The following is a 19,917-nucleotide window of genomic DNA, read 5'->3' on the forward strand; positions in this document are numbered from 1 at the left end:
GATACAGCGCTGGTGGCTGATTCGTGTGAGAAACTGCAGAATCTGATGAATGAGTTTGGTAAAGTGTGTGAGAAGAAAGCTGAGAGTAAATGTGAATAAGAGCAAGGTTATTAGGTACAGTAGGGTTGAGGGATAAGTCAGTTGGGAGGTAAGTTTGAATGGAGAAAAACTGGAGGAAGTGAAGTGTTTTAGATATCTGGGAGTGGATTTGACAACGGATGGAACCATGGAAGCGGAAGTGAATCATAGGGTGGGGGAGGGGGCGAAAGTTCTGGGAGCGTTGAAGAATGTGTTGAAGTCGAGAACATTATCTCGGAAAGCAAAAATGGGTTTGTTTGAAGGAATAGTGGCTCCAACAATGTTATACGGTAGCGAGGCGTGGGCTATAGGTAGAGTTGTGCGAAGGAGGGTGAATGTGCTGAAAATGAGATGTTTGAGGACAATATGTGGTGTGAGGTGGTTTGATCGAGTAAGTAATGATAGGGTAAGAGAGATGTGTGGTAATAAAAGGAGTGTGGTTGAGAGAGCAGAGGAGGGTGTTTTGAAATGGTTTGGTCACATGGAGAGAATGAGTGAGGAAAGATTGACCAAGAGGATATATGTGTCAGAGGTGGAGGGAACGAGAAGTGGGAGACCAGATTAGAGGTGGAAGGATGGGGTGAAAAAGATTTTGAGTGATTGGGGCCTGAACATGCAGGAGGGTGAAAGGCGTGCAAGGAATAGTGAATTGGAACGATGTGGTATACCGGGGTCGACGTGCTGTCAATGGGTTGAACCAGGGCATGTGAAGCGTCTGGGGTAAATCATGGAAAGTTTTGTGGGGCCTGGATGTGGAAAGGGAGCTGTGGTTTCGGTGCATTATTACATGACAGCTAGAGACTGAGTGTGAACGAATGTGGCCTTTGTTGTCTTTTCCTAGCGCGACCTCGCGCACATGAGGGGGAGGGGGTTGTTATTTCGTGTGTGGCGGGGTAGCGATGGAAATGAATAAAGGCAGACAGTATGAATTATGTACATGTGTATATATGTATATGTCTGTGCGTGTATATATATGTATGCGTTGAGATGTATAGGTATGTATATTTGCGTGTGTGGACGTGTATGTATATACATGTGTATGTGGGTGGGTTGAGCCATTCTTGCGTCTGTTTCCTTGCGCTACCTCGCTAATGCGGGAGACAGCGACAAAGTGAAATAAAATAATAAGATGATATATATATATATATATATATATATATATATATATATATATATATATATATATATATATATATTCATACTTTTTTTTTTTTTCATACATATTAACCTTATCCCGCGTTAGCGAGGTAGCGTTAAGAACAGAAGAGTGAGCCTTAGAGGGTAAATCCCCACCTGGCCCACCTCTCAGTTCCTTCTTTTGGAAAATTATAAACGGGAGGGGAGGATTTCCAGCCCCCCGCTCCCTTCCCTTTTATATATATACATATATATATATATATATATATATATATATATATATATATATATATATATATATATATATATTATATAAAAGCTTGGTCTGGCGAGGAAATAGAAGACAGATAAAAAGCGAAATAAACTACAAAATGTGCGTAAGATGAATATATAGAAGATTATGATATTGTTATGATGATGTTTAGGTCTTAGCTTCATGTTACAAAAGAGAGTAAACAATAGTATGAGATCGTAGTAATGTATGGTAAGATAAGTGCAGCTCCGGTGTGGCAGGTGTGGCAGGTGTGGAAGGTGCAGCTCCGGTGTGGCAGGTGTGGCAGGTGTGGAAGGTGCAGCACCGGTGTGGCAGGTGTGGCAGGTGTGCAGCCCCGGTGTGGCAGGTGTGGCAGGTGTGGCAGGTGTGGAAGGTGCAGCACCGGTGTGGCAGGTGTGACAGGTGTGCAACCCCGGTGTGGCAGGTGTGGCAGGTGTGGCAGGTGTGGAAGGTGCAGCACCGGTGTGGCAGGTGTGGCAGGTGTGGCAGGTGTGGAAGGTGCAGCCCCGGTGTGGCAGGTGTGGCAGGTGTGGCAGAGGGTAACTCTGGTTCATATCAAGTCGGGTCATACTGGTTGTAACAAGGTCTGGTTCATATCAAGTCGGGTCATACTGGTTGTAACAAGGTCTGGTCAGCATCAAGTCGGGTCATACTGGTTGTAACAAGGTCTGGTTCATATCAAGTCGGGTCATACTGGTTGTAACAAGGTCTGGTCAGCATCAAGTCGGGTCATACTGGTTGTAACAAGGTCTGGTCAGCATCAAGTCGGGTCATACTGGTTGTAACAAGGTCTGGTCAGCATCAAGTCGGGTCATACTGGTTGTAACAAGGTCTGGTTCATATCAAGTCGGGTCCTACTGGTTGTAACAAGGTCTGGTCAGCATCAAGTCGGGTCCCACTGGTTGTAACAAGGTCTGGTTCATATCAAGTCGGGTCATACTGATTGTAACAAGGTCTGGTTCATATCAAGTCGGGTCCTACTGGTTGCAACAAGGTCTGGTCAGCATCAAGTCGGGTCCTACTGGTTGTAACAAGGTCTGGTCAGCATCAAGTCGGGTCATACTGGTTGTAACAAGGTCTGGTTCATATCAAGTCGGGTCATACTGGTTGTAACAAGGTCTGGTCAGCATCAAGTCGGGTCATACTGGTTGTAACAAGGTCTGGTCAGCATCAAGTCGGGTCATACTGGTTGTAACAAGGTCTGGTCAGCATCAAGTCGGGTCCTACTGGTTGTAACAAGGTCTGGTTCATATCAAGTCGGGTCCTACTGGTTGTAACAAGGTCTGGTCAGCATCAAGTCGGGTCCTACTGGTTGTAACAAGGTCTGGGTCAGCATCAAGTCGGGTCCTACTGGTTTGTAACAAGGTCTGGTCAGCATCAAGTCGGGTCCTACTGGTTGTAACAAGGTCTGGTTCAGCATCAAGTCGGGTCCTACTGGTTGTAACAAGGTCTGGTCAGCATCAAGTCGGGTCATACTGGTTGTAACAAGGTCTGGTTCATATCAAGTCGGGTCATACTGGTTGTAACAAGGTCTGGTCAGCATCAAGTCGGGTCATACTGGTTGTAACAAGGTCTGGTTCATATCAAGTCGGGTCCTACTGGTTGTAACAAGGTCTGGTCAGCATCAAGTCGGGTCCTACTGGTTGTAACAAGGTCTGGTCAGCATCAAGTCGGGTCCTACTGGTTGTAACAAGGTCTGGTCAGCATCAAGTCGGGTCATACTGGTTGTAACAAGGTCTGGTCAGCATCAAGTCGGGTCATACTGGTTGTAACAAGGTCTGGTCAGCATCAAGTCGGGTCCTACTGGTTGTAACAAGGTCTGGTCAGCATCAAGTCGGGTCCTACTGGTTGTAACAAGGTCTGGTCAGCATCAAGTCGGGTCATACTGGTTGTAACAAGGTCTGGTCAGCATCAAGTCGGGTCATACTGGTTGTAACAAGGTCTGGTTCATATCAAGTCGGGTCCTACTGGTTGTAACAAGGTCTGGTCAGCATCAAGTCGGGTCCTACTGGTTGTAACAAGGTCTGGTCAGCATCAAGTCGGGTCATACTGGTTGTAACAAGGTCTGGTCAGCATCAAGTCGGGTCATACTGGTTGTAACAAGGTCTGGTCAGCATCAAGTCGGGTCATACTGGTTGTAACAAGGTCTGGTCAGCATCAAGTCGGGTCCTACTGGTTGTAACAAGGTCTGGTCAGCATCAAGTCGGGTCATACTGGTTGTAACAAGGTCTGGTCAGCATCAAGTCGGGTCCTACTGGTGTAACAAGGTCTGGTCAGCATCAAGTCGGGTCCTACTGTTGTAACAAGGTCTGTCATCAAGTCGGGTCCTACTGGTTGTAACAAGGTCTGGTCAGCATCAAGTCGGGTCATACTGGTTGTAACAAGGTCTGGTTCATATCAAGTCGGGTCATACTGGTTGTAACAAGGTCTGGTCAGCATCAAGTCGGGTCATACTGGTTGTAACAAGGTCTGGTCAGCATCAAGTCGGGTCATACTGGTTGTAACAAGGTCTGGTCAGCATCAAGTCGGGTCATACTGGTTGTAACAAGGTCTGGTCAGCATCAAGTCGGGTCATACTGGTTGTAACAAGGTCTGGTCAGCATCAAGTCGGGTCATACTGGTTGTAACAAGGTCTGGTCAGCATCAAGTCGGGTCATACTGGTTGTAACAAGGTCTGGTCAGCATCAAGTCGGGTCATACTGGTTGTAACAAGGTCTGGTCAGCATCAAGTCGGGTCATACTGGTTGTAACAAGGTCTGGTCAGCATCAAGTCGGGTCATACTGGTTGTAACAAGGTCTGGTCAGCATCAAGTCGGGTCATACTGGTTGTAACAAGGTCTGGTCAGCATCAAGTCGGGTCATACTGGTTGTAACAAGGTCTGGTCAGCATCAAGTCGGGTCCTACTGGTTGTAACAAGGTCTGGTCAGCATCAAGTCGGGTCATACTGGTTGTAACAAGGTCTGGTTCATATCAAGTCGGGTCATACTGGTTGTAACAAGGTCTGGTCAGCATCAAGTCGGGTCATACTGGTTGTAACAAGGTCTGGTTCATATCAAGTCGGGTCATACTGGTTGTAACAAGGTCTGGTCAGCATCAAGTCGGGTCATACTGGTTGTAACAAGGTCTGGTCAGCATCAAGTCGGGTCATACTGGTTGTAACAAGGTCTGGTCAGCATCAAGTCGGGTCATACTGGTTGTAACAAGGTCTGGTTCATATCAAGTCGGGTCATACTGGTTGTAACAAGGTCTGGTCAGCATCAAGTCGGGTCATACTGGTTGTAACAAGGTCTGGTCAGCATCAAGTCGGGTCATACTGGTTGTAACAAGGTCTGGTCAGCATCAAGTCGGGTCATACTGGTTGTAACAAGGTCTGGTCAGCATCAAGTCGGGTCATACTGGTTGTAACAAGGTCTGGTCAGCATCAAGTCGGGTCATACTGGTTGTAACAAGGTCTGGTCAGCATCAAGTCGGGTCATACTGGTTGTAACAAGGTCTGGTCAGCATCAAGTCGGGTCATACTGGTTGTAACAAGGTCTGGTCAGCATCAAGTCGGGTCATACTGGTTGTAACAAGGTCTGGTCAGCATCAAGTCGGGTCATACTGGTTGTAACAAGGTCTGGTCAGCATCAAGTCGGGTCCTACTGGTTGTAACAAGGTCTGGTCAGCATCAAGTCGGGTCATACTGGTTGTAACAAGGTCTGGTCAGCATCAAGTCGGGTCATACTGGTTGTAACAAGGTCTGGTCAGCATCAAGTCGGGTCATACTGGTTGTAACAAGGTCTGGTCAGCATCAAGTCGGGTCCTACTGGTTGTAACAAGGTCTGGTCAGCATCAAGTCGGGTCCTACTGGTTGTAACAAGGTCTGGTCAGCATCAAGTCGGGTCCTACTGGTTGTAACAAGGTCTGGTTCATATCAAGTCGGGTCCTACTGGTTGTAACAAGGTCTGGTCAGCATCAAGTCGGGTCATACTGGTTGTAACAAGGTCTGGTCAGCATCAAGTCGGGTCATACTGGTTGTAACAAGGTCTGGTCAGCATCAGGTCAGGTCATACTGGTTGTAACAAGGTCTGGTCAGGTGGGACAGGTTAGGTCCAGTATTGGTAGGAGGTGGCTGGTGTGGCTTGTGTTGACTCCAGTATCATGCAGGCAGCTCAGACGAAGTGTCAACATGTGATCAGATGTGGACGTGCAGGATCCGCTCTGGTCTGGTCTGCTCTGGTCCAGGATAATGTAGTGTCTCCCAGAACCCAGCAAATACCCACATACATCAGTGAGGCAGGAAGTACAGTAATTACGTCATCAGACATATCATTCCAAAGTGTTGATACTGTATCAAACACATTATTTTCAGTCATGTAACTGTGATTATACATAGTTACAATATACACACTCTCTTACTTCCGAGAACTTTAGTAAATGTCGACGTTTTCATCCCTGCTTCGTCTTTACCACAAACTCTGCCTCGCTTCATCATGACTGGTCTCGTGTCCACCATTATATGGACCACATCCAAAGTACCCCAGTGGCCAGGACGGCGGGCGGGCGGGGGCTGGAAGACAGTACCAGCAGGGGAACAAAAGGCATTTCAGTGTGAACCCCTTAAAGCCTTGCTCTTCACCTAAAGCATCATGTTCACATTTGGAGATACTGTCCATGCAGCAGCAGCAGTAGCAGTAGCAGCAGCAGCAGTAGCAGCAGCAGCAGTAGCAGCAGCAGCAGCAGCAGTAGCAGCAGCAGCAGCAGCACCAGCAGTAGCAGCAGCAGCAGCAGCAGCAGCAGCAGCAGCAGTAGCAGCAGCAGCAGCAGTAGCAGCAGCAGTAGCAGTAGCAGCAGTAGCAGCAGCAGCAGTAGCAGCAGCAGCAGTAGCAGCAGCAGCAGCAGTAGCAGCAGCAGCAGTAGCAGCAGCAGCAGTAGCAGCAGCAGTAGCAGTAGCAGCAGTAGCAGCAGCAGCAGCAGTAGCAGCAGCAGCAGTAGCAGCAGTAGCAGCAGCAGCAGTAGCAGCAGCAGCAGCAGCAGCAGTAGCAGCAGCAGCAGTAGCAGCAGCAGCAGCAGTAGCAGCAGCAGCAGCAGTAGCAGCAGCAGCAGTAGCAGCAGCAGCAGCAGCAGCAGCAGCAGTAGCAGCAGCAGCAGCAGCAGTAGCAGCAGCAGCAGCAGTAGCAGCAGCAGTAGCAGCAGCAGCAGCAGCAGCAGCAGCAGCAGTAGCAGCAGCAGCAGCAGTAGCAGCAGCAGCAGCAGCAGTAGCAGCAGCAGCAGCAGCAGTAGCAGCAGCAGTAGCAGCAGCAGCAAGCAGTAGCAGCAGCAGCAGTAGCAGCAGTAGCAGCAGCAGCAGCAGCAGCAGCAGTAGCAGCAGCAGCAGCAGCAGCAGCAGCAGCAGCAGTAGCAGCAGCAGTAGCAGCAGCAGCTAGCAGCAGCAAGCAGCAGCAGCAGCAGCAGCAGTAGCAGCAGTAGCAGCAGCTAGCAGAGCAGCAGCAGTAGCAGCAGCAGCAGCAGCAGCAGTAGCAGCAGCAGCAGCAGCAGCAGCAGCAGCAGCAGTAGCAGCAGCAGTAGCAGCAGCAGCAGTAGCAGCAGCAGCAGCAGCAGCAGCAGTAGCAGCAGCAGCAGCAGCAGCAGCAGCAGCAGCAGCAGTAGCAGCAGCAGTAGCAGCAGCAGCAGCAGCAGCAGCAGCAGGCAGCAGCAGCAGTAGCAGCAGCAGCAGCAGCAGTAGCAGCAGCAGCAGCAGCAGCAGCAGTAGCAGCAGCAGCAGCAGCAGCAGCAGCAGTAGCAGCAGCTAGCAGCAGTAGCAGCAGCAGCAAGCAGCAGCAGTAGCAGCAGCAGCAGCAGCAGCAGTAGCAGCAGCAGCAGTAGCAGCAGCAGCAGCAGCAGCAGTAGCAGCAGCAGCAGCAGCAGTAGCAGCAGCAGCAGCAGCAGCAGTAGCAGCAGCAGCAGCAGTAGCAGCAGCAGCAGCAGCAGCAGCAGCAGCAGCAGCAGTAGCAGCAGCAGCAGCAGCAGCAGCAGCAGCAGCAGTAGCAGCTAGCTAGCAGCAGCAGCAGCAGCAGCAGCAGCAGCAGTAGCAGCAGCAGCAGCAGCAGCAGTAGCAGCAGCAGCAGCTAGCAGCAGTAGCAGCAGCAGCAGCAGCAGCAGCAGCAGCAGCAGCAGCAGCAGCAGCAGCAGCAGCAGCAGCAGCAGCAGCAGCAGCAGCAGTAGCAGCAGCAGCAGCAGCAGCAGTAGCAAGCAGTAGCAGTGCAGCAGCAGTAGCAGTCAGCAGCAGCAGCGCAGCAGCAGTAGCAGCAGCAGCAGCAGCAGTAGCAGTATTAGCAGCAGCAGCAGCAGCAGCAGCAGTAGCAGCAGCTAGCAGTAGCAGCAGCAGCAGTAGCAGCAGCAGCAGTAGCAGCAGCAGCAGCAGCAGTAGCAGCAGCAGCAGCAGCAGCAGCAGCACAGTAGCAGTAGCAGCAGTAGCAGCAGCAGCAGCAGCAGTAGCAGCAGCAGCAGTAGCAGCAGCAGCAGCAGCAGTAGCAGCAGCAGCAGCAGCAGCAGTAGCAGTAGCAGTAGCAGCAGCAGCAGCAGCAGCAGCAGCAGCAGCAGCAGTAGCAGCAGCAGCAGCAGCAGCAGCAGCAGCAGTAGCAGCAGCAGCAGCAGTAGCAGCAGCAGCAGCAGTAGCAGCAGCAGCAGCAGCAGCAGCAGCAGTAGCAGCAGCAGCAGCAGCAGCAGCAGCAGCAGCAGCAGCAGCAGTAGCAGCAGCAGTAGCAGCAGCAGCAGCAGCAGCAGCAGCAGCAGCAGCAGGAGCAGCAGCAGGACATCATCTCGGGGTCAGCGAGAGTGCCAGTGGACGGGGTCTTGGTCATCCATACTTGGTGATCTTCTCCAGCAGAGCTGCACCAGCTACCGACCTCTTCCTCCTCACCATCACCAGGCCACCAGAGCTGTGTGGGGGAAACTCACGGTTTTCATCTTCCTCCTCACCATCACCAGGCCACCAGAGCTGTGTGGGGGAAACTCACGGTTTTCATCTTCCTCCTCACCATCACCAGGCCACCAGAGCTGTGTGGGGGAAACTCACGGTTTTCATCTTCCTCCTCACCATCACCAGGCCACCAGAGCTGTGTGGGGGAAACTCACGGTTTTCATGCTTTATATTGATCTTGTCAACACTACAGTACCAACATTACCTGTCCCACACTTGATCATCTCTCCTAATACAACACATAATCGTTCCATTCGCTCTACCAACATTCGTTGACGCCTGCTAATAAAGATGATGTTCGCTGAATGGAACATATACTTTACTACTTTCTTAACGTCAATAAGGTTGATTGATAGAACTTTGTGCAACACAGGAAAAACAGTGATAAACATTCTGGTTTGAGACAGAGAAAGTTAGATGGGATGTTTCTGAATAGTTTACTCTGTGTGAGTGACTGTCTGTGTTGAGGACAGTGTAAGATGAAGGTTGTGTCTGTGTTGAGGACAGTGTAAGATGAAGGTTGTGTCTGTGTTGAGGACAGTGTAAGATGAAGGTTGTGTCTGTGTTGAGGACAGTGTAAGATGAAGGTTGTGTCTGTGTTGAGGACAGTGTAAGATGAAGGTTGTGTCTGTGTTGAGGACAGTGTAAGATGAAGGTTGTGTCTGTGTTGAGGACAGTGTAAGATGAAGGTTGTGTCTGTGTTGAGGACAGTGTAAGATGAAGGTTGTGTCTGTGTTGAGGACAGTGTAAGATGAAGGTTGTGTCTGTGTTGAGGACAGTGTAAGATGAAGGTTGTGTCTGTGTTGAGGACAGTGTAAGATGAAGGTTGTGTCTGTGTTGAGGACAGTGTAAGATGAAGGTTGTGTCTGTGTTGAGGACAGTGTAAGATGAAGGTTGTGTCTGTGTTGAGGACAGTGTAAGATGAAGGTTGTGTCTGTGTTGAGGACAGTGTAAGATGAAGGTTGTGTCTGTGTTGAGGACAGTGTAAGATGAAGGTTGTGTCTGTGTTGAGGACAGTGTAAGATGAAGGTTGTGTCTGTGTTGAGGACAGTGTAAGATGAAGGTTGTGTCTTGTGTTGAGGACAGTGTAAGATGAAGGTTGTGTCTGTGTTGAGGACAGTGTAAGATGAAGGTTGTGTCTGTGTTGAGGACAGTGTAAGATGAAGGTTGTGTCTGTGTTGAGACAGTGTAAGATGAAGGTTGTGTCTGTGTTGAGGACAGTGTAAGATGAAGGTTGTGTCTGTGTTGAGGACAGTGTAAGATGAAGGTTGTGTCTGTGTTGAGGACAGTGTAAGATGAAGGTTGTGTCTGTGTTGAGGACAGTGTAAGATGAAGGTTGTGTCTGTGTTGAGGACAGTGTAAGATGAAGGTTGTGTCTGTGTTGAGGACAGTGTAAGATGAAGGTTGTGTCTGTGTTGAGGACAGTGTAAGATGAAGGTTGTGTCTGTGTTGAGGACAGTGTAAGATGAAGGTTGTGTCTGTGTTGAGGACAGTGTAAGATGAAGGTTGTGTCTGTGTTGAGGACAGTGTAAGATGAAGGTTGTGTCTGTGTTGAGGACAGTGTAAGATGAAGGTTGTGTCTGTGTTGAGGACAGTGTAAGATGAAGGTTGTGTCTGTGTTGAGACAGTGTAAGATGAAGGTTGTGTCTGTGTTGAGGACAGTGTAAGATGAAGGTTGTGTCTGTGTTGAGGACAGTGTAAGATGAAGGTTGCGTAAGATGGACTATGTCATTATAGTGAGGTCAGTGTAATACAGAAGTTGTGTTTGTGTTGAGGACAGTGTACGAGTCAGTGTAATCTTAATGAGAAAATTCCCTTTGAAAAGGGGACAAAGCAGGTATGATGGGCAACTTGTACAAAGGACAGTAGGAATGGTATTTGTGTACGTAAGTAGATAAAATGAATATTAGTATAGTGGACAAGAATTAGGAAGGGCTTGAAGGTAGAAATGTGTCAGAGGAAGGTACTTACACATATCATGGATCACATCATGGTACTGGGCAGGTGAAGTGTAGGCATGACACAGGTTACCAAACCTCTCTATACAATCTTCGACAAAGAAATGTCACTTTCATTACGATACTTCAACCTTCAGTTCCGTCTGAATACATCACGTCACAACTTTTAGATCCAGCCATCAATTGTTTTATGTTATTTCTAACAGATACAGATACCTCTTTGATCACCTGTTACTTCCTGTTTTGCCATACGTCGTGTGATTGATTTGCATATTATCTGTCTACTTGTTTAGCTTTCTTTTCTCTTTGTAATTCCTTTTAACCACACACTCTCGTTCTTTCTTACTTCCTCACACTGTCTCTCTGTTCATCTATGTATATTTGTGTGAGCTTTTGCATCTATTCCTATAGCCCTCTATATAATCACTCTTCGCTAATTATCATAATATCATCAGAGAAGTTTCTCCCACAATAATGGAATATTACTTTAGATGAAAGAAAATGCACATCTCACAATATCTATACAGTCCGTCGTATTGCTACAGTGTGTCCAGCAGGTGCCATTCAGACACCAGACACAACAAAATGAATTTCAGTCATGAAAAGTACAAATCACCCTTCCATCACAAACACCAAGCTACCAGCAATTTACTGACGAGGGCGTCATGGCCCACTGCGCCTCTCCATCAGATGCTGTCACCATTTCCAGTATGGACAAACCTCCGAGTCAACAATGGGTCGTACGTGTGAGAGGAACCGTTCAGTTTGACAGCTGACACCCTGGCTAAGAACACAAGGATACTCCAAGCTGTATCTGACCTCCGCTGATCACTGGGTGAAGTTGTCTGACATGTTGTTTCTAGTGTGAGGCACTTGGTACAACTCGACTGTATGGTGTGAACCTAGACAGTGCCTGGCGCCCGTGTATGGCACGCACTTCCCTTCAGTGGACAGTAGGAACCATTTCAGAGCCTGGCACTAAAAATCCTGCCTCATATCAACAACTAATTCAAGAACCTTAAATGAAAAATAAAACGAATCTCGGTAATAAGACCTACAGAGAACACGAGAGGGTAAACAGAAAATCATGGCAAGAGATCAAAGGACAGTTTTCATACAGCCTCAGAAGAGAGATTCTGAGAAACACTGTGAGTTGTTCATCTCTCATTTCTATACACTGAATATATGAAAGTTTTCCCTAGTGGACTTTGATACTGTCCCTCCTCGCCTCATGCCATTCTGGTCTCGCAGTTTATCATCATGTTTCCTTTATTCTGCCATCATCTATTACCCTTTATCTCTTCCTATGGTTGTCATTTGTTCTACCTCCGTACATAATGTTTCTACTATGAATATTGCTGACAACTGGCGCTTTCATTCCTTCACCACCTCCTGATGCTCCTCTTACTAATCCTATTCCCCTAACCTTAAAATCTCATTTTGAAATGTCCAAAAAGTTCTTCTTTCTCTGACCACAAGCCATGCTAACGGTCCTCGTGACACCCATCCCTGTGTTCTTGAAGATTGTACCTCTGAACTTGTACCTGTGTTCGTTCGTCTGTTCCCGTCTCTGGTTAATACCTAGAACTTTTCCATCTTAGAAGCATGTGTTGGTACTACATTCCATTACTAAGAAGGATGATCGTTCTAACCGCTTTCACTATGGTACTGTGGCTTAGACATCTACCATTTCCAAAGTCTTTGAATCCCTCGTAAATATCCATAACCTCAGTCATCTTGGCATGATCACTGGCATGGCTTATGTAAGACGTGATCTTTCCTATCTTACTAATGTCTGGTCATTATCTTTGAAAGATTTAGGGGAATCCTATCTAGTTCTCTTTGACATATCCAAAGCAATTAGCAGTTAGTGGCATCAGTGTCTCATCTCTAAGCTCCTCTCTTTTGGCTTCTCTTCCTCACTTTGCTTTCTCTCTGGCCGATCAATCTCCATGGTTGTTGATGGATCAGCCTCGTCTCCTTTCTCTATTAACATCAGTCTTCCTCAGGATTTGTATCAATAATTTCCTTTCTTCGACATATAAACTAATGCGTTCTTACGCTGACATCTCAACACTACATTCCTCCACACACTTCAATTCTGCTTTTTCTTCTCCACTGGATCTGCTTCCCGGTTCCATGCAACTCCCTCAGTCAACTCAGGACATCTCAGTGAGGTAGATACATTCTAGTTCAGTTTGATGCATCCAAGACCCTTGGACGGTTTTGTAATTCCTCCTCTTGATTCGTTGAACATACTTGGTATTACTGTAACATCCACTTTATCTTAGAAACTCCCACACTAAGGAAATAGCTAAGTCTGCCTCTAAGAAACTGGAAATCCTGTTTAGATGTCGAAATTTCTTTCCTTAATACAAAGGAGTGATCAGTCCTTTGTATGGAGTACTGTTCTCACATGTGTGTTGGTTCTGCATCCTTACTGGACTGAGCTGAGTCGGAGTCGGTCCAACTTTATAAACTCTCCCAGTTTAACTTCAGAACTTGACCCGCTTGCCATACGCCGCATTGTTGGTTCACTTTCCCTCTTCTATAGGTATCACTTTGGTTTTGCTTTTGAGATCTGGCTGCTTGTGTGCTCCCATTATTAGCAAGACTCGGCAAGGTGCTGTGTCACATGATTCATGTGTGGCAGCTGGCAACTTATGGAATAGCCGTTTTGATAACTGTTTCCTTCCCTACACCTTGAAGCTTCAGAGGTCTCTACCCTCTACTGTCTTTCTCAATAATTATGGCCTGGAACATTTTAAAAGACATTTTTCTCTTCCTCCAAATTTCATAAATACTTTCCCTGGTCTCTTTTTTTCCCCTTTCATTAACCTTCCTATATTTCCATTAAGGCCCAGCATTGATGCGCACTTGTCTCCGTGACTGGAGTCGACAACGAGAACAAGAAAGTGGAAGGAGTCCTCAGTGTGATCATTATCTTGCAGGGAATAAACTTTAGCATTCTGTGTGTCAGACGGATTTAGGACTCAACATTGTCTCTTATGTGTCTCCAGAGTCCCATGTTAGGACTCGACATTGTCCCTTATGTGTCTCCAGAGTCCCATGTTAGGACTCGACATTGTCTCTTATGTGTCTCCAGAGTCCCATGTTAGGACTCGACATTGTCCCTTATGTGTCTCCAGAGTCCCATGTTAGGAGAAGAGTTCAGGAGACAAGCTGTCTGCTGACAACAAAAGTCAGAATAGCTTTCAAGTATGTGGAGAGGGAAATGTCTAACAAGTTGTCTATGATCATCACCTGAAGAAATACACCCAGCTGGGAGAGCAGGACCAGAGGTGAGCTGGGAGAGGAGGACCAGAGGTGAGCTGGGAGAGGAGGACCAGAGGTGAGCTGGGAGAGGAGGACCAGAGGTGAGCTGGGAGAGGAGGACCAGAGGTGAGCTGGGAGAGGAGGACCAGAGGTGAGCTGGGAGAGGAGGACCAGAGGTGAGCTGGGAGAGGAGGACCAGAGGTGAGCTGGGAGAGCAGGACCAGAGGTGGGCAACACAGATGGTACCAGAATGAAGAGAGCAGACCACAGGGGAAGGATACAGGCTTTTTTAGTTGACCCACCTTGGAGAAGAGAAGAGTAGTGGGTGACCTGATCACAACCTCTTTTTTAAAACAGACCGAGAGTTTGGACGATGAGTAAATTCTTCGAAAGATAGAGAAATAGAGCAACCAGAAGACATAACACGAAATTTAGCAAGCAACTTGTTGAAAAACACGTATAAAAGTAGTTTTGTAGGACTATACGTACGAGTGGTGGATGGACGGGATGAGATGACTGAGAACATGGTTGATGGAGACAGCATACAAGAATCTAAGATGTCGTATGATAGTAGAAAATGTTCAAGAGATAGACGCTAATAGCGTAACACTTCCTTGCCCGCACACTACAAGTGGGTAGTAGGTAATTCTGCAAGAATCAACAAGATCAGAACCACTAACAACAACAACAACAACAACAATGATAGGGACAGCAACAACAAATTGTGGATTGTGTCCGAATAACAAATGTTAACATAATATGCAAAATGTCTGACAAACTTAACCACCTCGACAGTTATTTTGGGAATACAGAATGATTTCTTAATGTATTCCATAACTTTTGGCAGCTCTTTGTTCCTTGCTTTAAGAACATGTCTGGAGGAACATGTGGACTCCTAATACCTGCTACTGTGTTGCTAGATGTAAGAACATGTCTGGAGGAACATGTGGACTCCTAATACCTGCTACCGTGTTGCTAGAAGAATGTGGAACATGTGGACTCCTAATACCTGCTACTGTGTTGCTAGATGTAAGAACATGTCTGGAGGAACATGTGGACTCCTAATACCTGCTACTGTGTTGCTAGATGTAAGAACATGTCTGGAGGAACATGTGGACTCCTAATACCTGCTACCGTGTTGCTAGATGTAAGAACATGTCTGGAGGAACATGTGGACTCCTAATACCTGCTACTGATGTTTAACTCAGCGTCAGGAGCGATCCGATATCTGTGGTGGTGTTGTCGTCCGCCAACCTTACCAAGTGAAGGTGTATGAGGCAGGAGCTGGTGTGACCCTACACTCATGTGGCGTTCTTCTCATATGAACTACGCTATCCAGGCTACGTCAGCCGCTCGTGTCACCTTAACCTGAATATAGACTTAACCTGGTCTACAGTTATGACGAAGCAACCAGCAAATGTTAGATTATGATTATGATTAATATTCATATAGTTTATACTTATGTAAATGACCTTTCCCTTTCCAGTTCAATCATTGTGTTATCATAAGACATCACAGAGAAGTGGAAGTAAAGAAGAGTTACCTCCACATGTTGCAATATGTCTCTATTTTTGCACGTGAAGATGTAATGTCTTGAGGCACGTGATATGAAGCAGCTAAGATTGTATTTGCATATTGGCCGGCTGGATGACGTTACTCATGTGTTTGTTTCTCTTTGTCAGGAAATCCTCGACACGTCAAGAGATTTAACGATCATGCAATAAACAGATTCATTATGTGGCATTGTAGTGAGATGCTTGACTCGGATAAACAAAATAACCAAAGGAAAAAGTGAAATCCAGAGAGCAATCTCAGAAAGAATCCGCTGATAGTCTAGAACAAGTCAACACAATGATCAAGAACAAAGAAGGAATCAGAATCAAACACACAATCCCAAGCAAAATGGTTTCGCCACAGGGTTTATTTCTCTACTAGGACAAGGAAGAATTTAACCGTTCAAATAGTGCGGGTAAAACGAGACTGACTGGCAGTGCGAACCATCCAGGACACAGTTGACGTGTACTGATGGATGCAAGCCTCATACCTAGCTTAGTGATGGATGCAAGCCTCATACCTAGCTTAGTGATGGATGCAAGCCTCATACCTAGCTTAGTGATGGATGCAAGCCTCATACCTAGCTTAGTGATGGATGCAAGCCTCGTACCTAGCTTAGTGATGGATGCAAGCCTCATACCTAGCTTAGTGATGGATGCAAGCCTCATACCTAGCTTAGTGATGGATGCAAGCCTCATACCTAGCTTAGTGATGGATGCAAGCCTCGTACCTAGCTTAGTGATGGATGCAAGCCTCATACCTAGCTTAGTGATGGATGCAAGCCTCATACCTAGCTTAGTGATGGATGCAAGCCTCGTACCTAGCTTAGTGATGGATGCAAGCCTCGTACCTAGCTTAGTGATGGATGCAAGCCTCATACCTAGCTTAGTGATGGATGCAAGCCTCGTACCTAGCTTAGTGATGGATGCAAGCCTCATACCTAGCTTAGTGATGGATGCAAGCCTCGTACCTAGCTTAGTGATGGATGCAAGCCTCATACCTAGCTTAGTGATGGATGCAAGCCTCATACCTAGCTTAGTGATGGATGCAAGCCTCATACCTAGCTTAGTGATGGATGCAAGCCTCGTACCTAGCTTAGTGATGGATGCAAGCCTCGTACCTAGCTTAGTGATGGATGCAAGCCTCATACCTAGCTTAGTGATGGATGCAAGCCTCATACCTAGCTTAGTGATGGATGCAAGCCTCGTACCTAGCTTAGTGATGGATGCAAGCCTCATACCTAGCTTAGTGATGGATGCAAGCCTCATACCTAGCTTAGTGATGGATGCAAGCCTCATACCTAGCTTAGTGATGGATGCAAGCCTCGTACCTAGCTTAGTGATGGATGCAAGCCTCATACCTAGCTTAGTGATGGATGCAAGCCTCATACCTAGCTTAGTGATGGATGCAAGCCTCGTACCTAGCTTAGTGATGGATGCAAGCCTCATACCTAGCTTAGTGATGGATGCAAGCCTCGTACCTAGCTTAGTGATGGATGCAAGCCTCATACCTAGCTTAGTGATGGATGCAAGCCTCATACCTAGCTTAGTGATGGATGCAAGCCTCGTACCTAGCTTAGTGATGGATGCAAGCCTCATACCTAGCTTAGTGATGGATGCAAGCCTCGTACCTAGCTTAGTGATGGATGCAAGCCTCATACCTAGCTTAGTGATGGATGCAAGCCTCGTACCTAGCTTAGTGATGGATGCAAGCCTCATACCTAGCTTAGTGATGGATGCAAGCCTCATACCTAGCTTAGTGATGGATGCAAGCCTCATACCTAGCTTAGTGATGGATGCAAGCCTCGTACCTAGCTTAGTGATGGATGCAAGCCTCATACCTAGCTTAGTGATGGATGCAAGCCTCGTACCTAGCTTAGTGATGGATGCAAGCCTCATACCTAGCTTAGTGATGGATGCAAGCCTCATACCTAGCTTAGTGATGGATGCAAGCCTCATACCTAGCTTAGTGATGGATGCAAGCCTCATACCTAGCTTAGTGATGGATGCAAGCCTCATACCTAGCTTAGTGATGGATGCAAGCCTCATACCTAGCTTAGTGATGGATGCAAGCCTCGTACCTAGCTTAGTGATGGATGCAAGCCTCATACCTAGCTTAGTGATGGATGCAAGCCTCGTACCTAGCTTAGTGATGGATGCAAGCCTCATACCTAGCTTAGTGATGGATGCAAGCCTCGTACCTAGCTTAGTGATGGATGCAAGCCTCATACCTAGCTTAGTGATGGATGCAAGCCTCATACCTAGCTTAGTGATGGATGCAAGCCTCGTACCTAGCTTAGTGATGGATGCAAGCCTCGTACCTAGCTTAGTGATGGATGCAAGCCTCATACCTAGCTTAGTGATGGATGCAAGCCTCGTACCTAGCTTAGTGAAGGAAAGGGATTTGTGAGGACGAGGGCATAGTGAAGAATAGTATAGTAAATATCAATAAAATCTGAATTGAATATAGATAGAGAGATCAAAAATGTTTGACTAGATTCACCCTGTGATAACTGACAAAAATATGTATTTCATTAACTAGTGAATAAGCAGAAAAACAGGTAAGAAATCGTTTTTTTTTTTTTAAATAAAATGTGAAATTAATGATACAGCTTCCTTTGTGATAACTTTAGGTCGTAAGCAGTTACAAGACTGGAATATGAAATGCCAGTGAGCCACATCATCAGTCCACGTTAGCTCTTTTTGGGTTGGGAGCTTCACTTGCATCATCAACTCTTGTCCGCTTCTGAGGCCTCACGTTGTCGTCTGGCCTCTCCAGCACAGATCTGCGGTACTCGCTCTCCAGCAACTCCTTTCCTCTTTTAAACATAGTGCTCAATTCTGGACGATCTGCAGCTATGCCGGTGGCTTCCTTTGCAAGCCTTTGCAATTCTTCATCCTCCACCGGAGCATGTTTGAAGATAGATTTAAGTACCCTCCCTACTTGGTACACTTGAGTCGGTGGGCCTAGACAGCAACCATCATAGGTCTCAGGGGCGTAGATGGGGTTCTTTTTCGTTTCCCTCCGACCTGGGATGTAACCAAACTTCTGTGTCATGCCCAGGTCGATGATAGTTACCCTGGGCCCGGTGGACGTTTCTTCTACGACTATATTGTTTGTCTTCAAGTCGGCGTGGGCAAGATTTGCCTTTGTCATTTCATTCATGATATAAAGAATTTGTGTGATAATCTTGACTGCATTCATTCTAGAAACCTTCCCATCATCGAGGAGCGATGAGAGAGATGTTCCAGCATAACGTGTGACGATAGCTGGTTTAGGCAACAACGAAACACCCACCAGTCTTATCATCCCTACAATATCCTTCACTCTGACTATTTGTCTTGCTTCCTGCAACAGTGACTTCCACTGACGGTCGAGACTGCGTGCTAGAAGGATCTTAACACACAAGGGTACTCCATCAGGTCCATCGAGTCGGTAGCAGGATCCAAAGGTTCCTTCCCCCAGGAACTGTCCTTCCTTTACGGCCTTCTCAACCAGTCGGTAGTCCACCTCAGGGATGCCACTCTCGGAAAGCTGTCGTCTGAACATTTCGTAAGATGCCTTTAGTTGTAGGAGAAGATCCATGACCTTTACCTCACAGGGTTGGGTGGGAAGCTGAATATCTCTGGTCAGGAACCTTCGGGAGTCTGTTATGATCTTACACCAGATGTTACATCATTATGTTATATCCGAGATGACTATTATAGTGAGGTTGAAATTACTGTGGGTTTCACCTGATGTAGTGTACATAGCTACAAACACTAGGGTTTGACCTGCTGTAGTGTACATGGGTAGAAGAAACATGGTTCTGTCCAGTCGTAGTATTGAAAAAGTCTTCAATACCGGGGGTTTAACCTGTTACAGTGTAGATGTAGGCATGAAACACTTGGCTTGACCACGTGTAGTGTAGATGGAAGCTATATACACTTAAGTTTGACCTGTTATAGTGTAGATGGAGGCATGAAACACTTGGCTTGACCACGTGTAGTGTAGATGGAGGCATGAAACACTTGGCTTGACCACGTGTAGTGTAGATGGAAGCTATATACACTTAGGTTTGACCTGCTATAGTCAAGATGGAAGCAAGAAAGACACTGGATTTACCATTTGTAGTAATTAGATGGAGGCTACAAACACGGGTTTGACTTGTACAGGGAGGATAAAACACAGGTTTGACCTGTTAAAATGTAGATGATTACAAACGATGGTGTTTGAATTGCTGTAGTGTAGATGAAGGCTTAAAAATACATGGACTTGACCACTTGAAGTGTATATGGAGAATAAAAACATTTAGAGTTTGACCTGTTGTAGCGTAGATTGAGGCTTGAAATATATAGGTTTGACCAGTTATGATGAAGGTGGATGTGACTAGTTTTAGTGAATGTGGAGCCTACTAGAACACACAGGATTTGACCTGTTGCACTGTACATGAAGGTTACAAATACATGGGTTGGACTACTTGTACTATAGAGGGGGACGGGGTTGTACAATCACTATTTTGTGACAACGAGTAAATATTAACAGACAATGATGTGAAGGTTGTAATAAAGATGATGGAGTTAGGAAGATTTATACGAGTCACGTCAAAGGTCAGTGGTTTCAAGGGTGTAGTGAGGATGAGTGGGTCTTGATGATGAAGGTATAAAGCCCAGTGGCGTTAAGTGAGTACTAGATGTCACTCTGTAGTGAGGATGGCTTT

At 46.7% G+C, this 19,917-nt stretch overlaps 1 protein-coding gene across 1 annotated transcript; it reads right to left on the bottom strand.

Moving 5' to 3' along the window:
- Window positions 1-17,900: 17,900 nt before the first annotated feature.
- On the bottom strand, window positions 17,901-18,803 carry LOC139765327 (uncharacterized). The gene has a single exon (XM_071692705.1). The coding sequence runs from the start codon at window positions 18,801-18,803 to the stop codon at window positions 17,901-17,903; it is 903 nt and encodes a 300-aa protein (XP_071548806.1).
- Between the last annotated feature and the right edge of the window lie 1,114 nt (window positions 18,804-19,917).

This window comes from Panulirus ornatus, chromosome 54 (assembly GCF_036320965.1).
Source record: "Panulirus ornatus isolate Po-2019 chromosome 54, ASM3632096v1, whole genome shotgun sequence".
NCBI classification, from domain to species: Eukaryota; Metazoa; Arthropoda; class Malacostraca; order Decapoda; family Palinuridae; genus Panulirus; species Panulirus ornatus.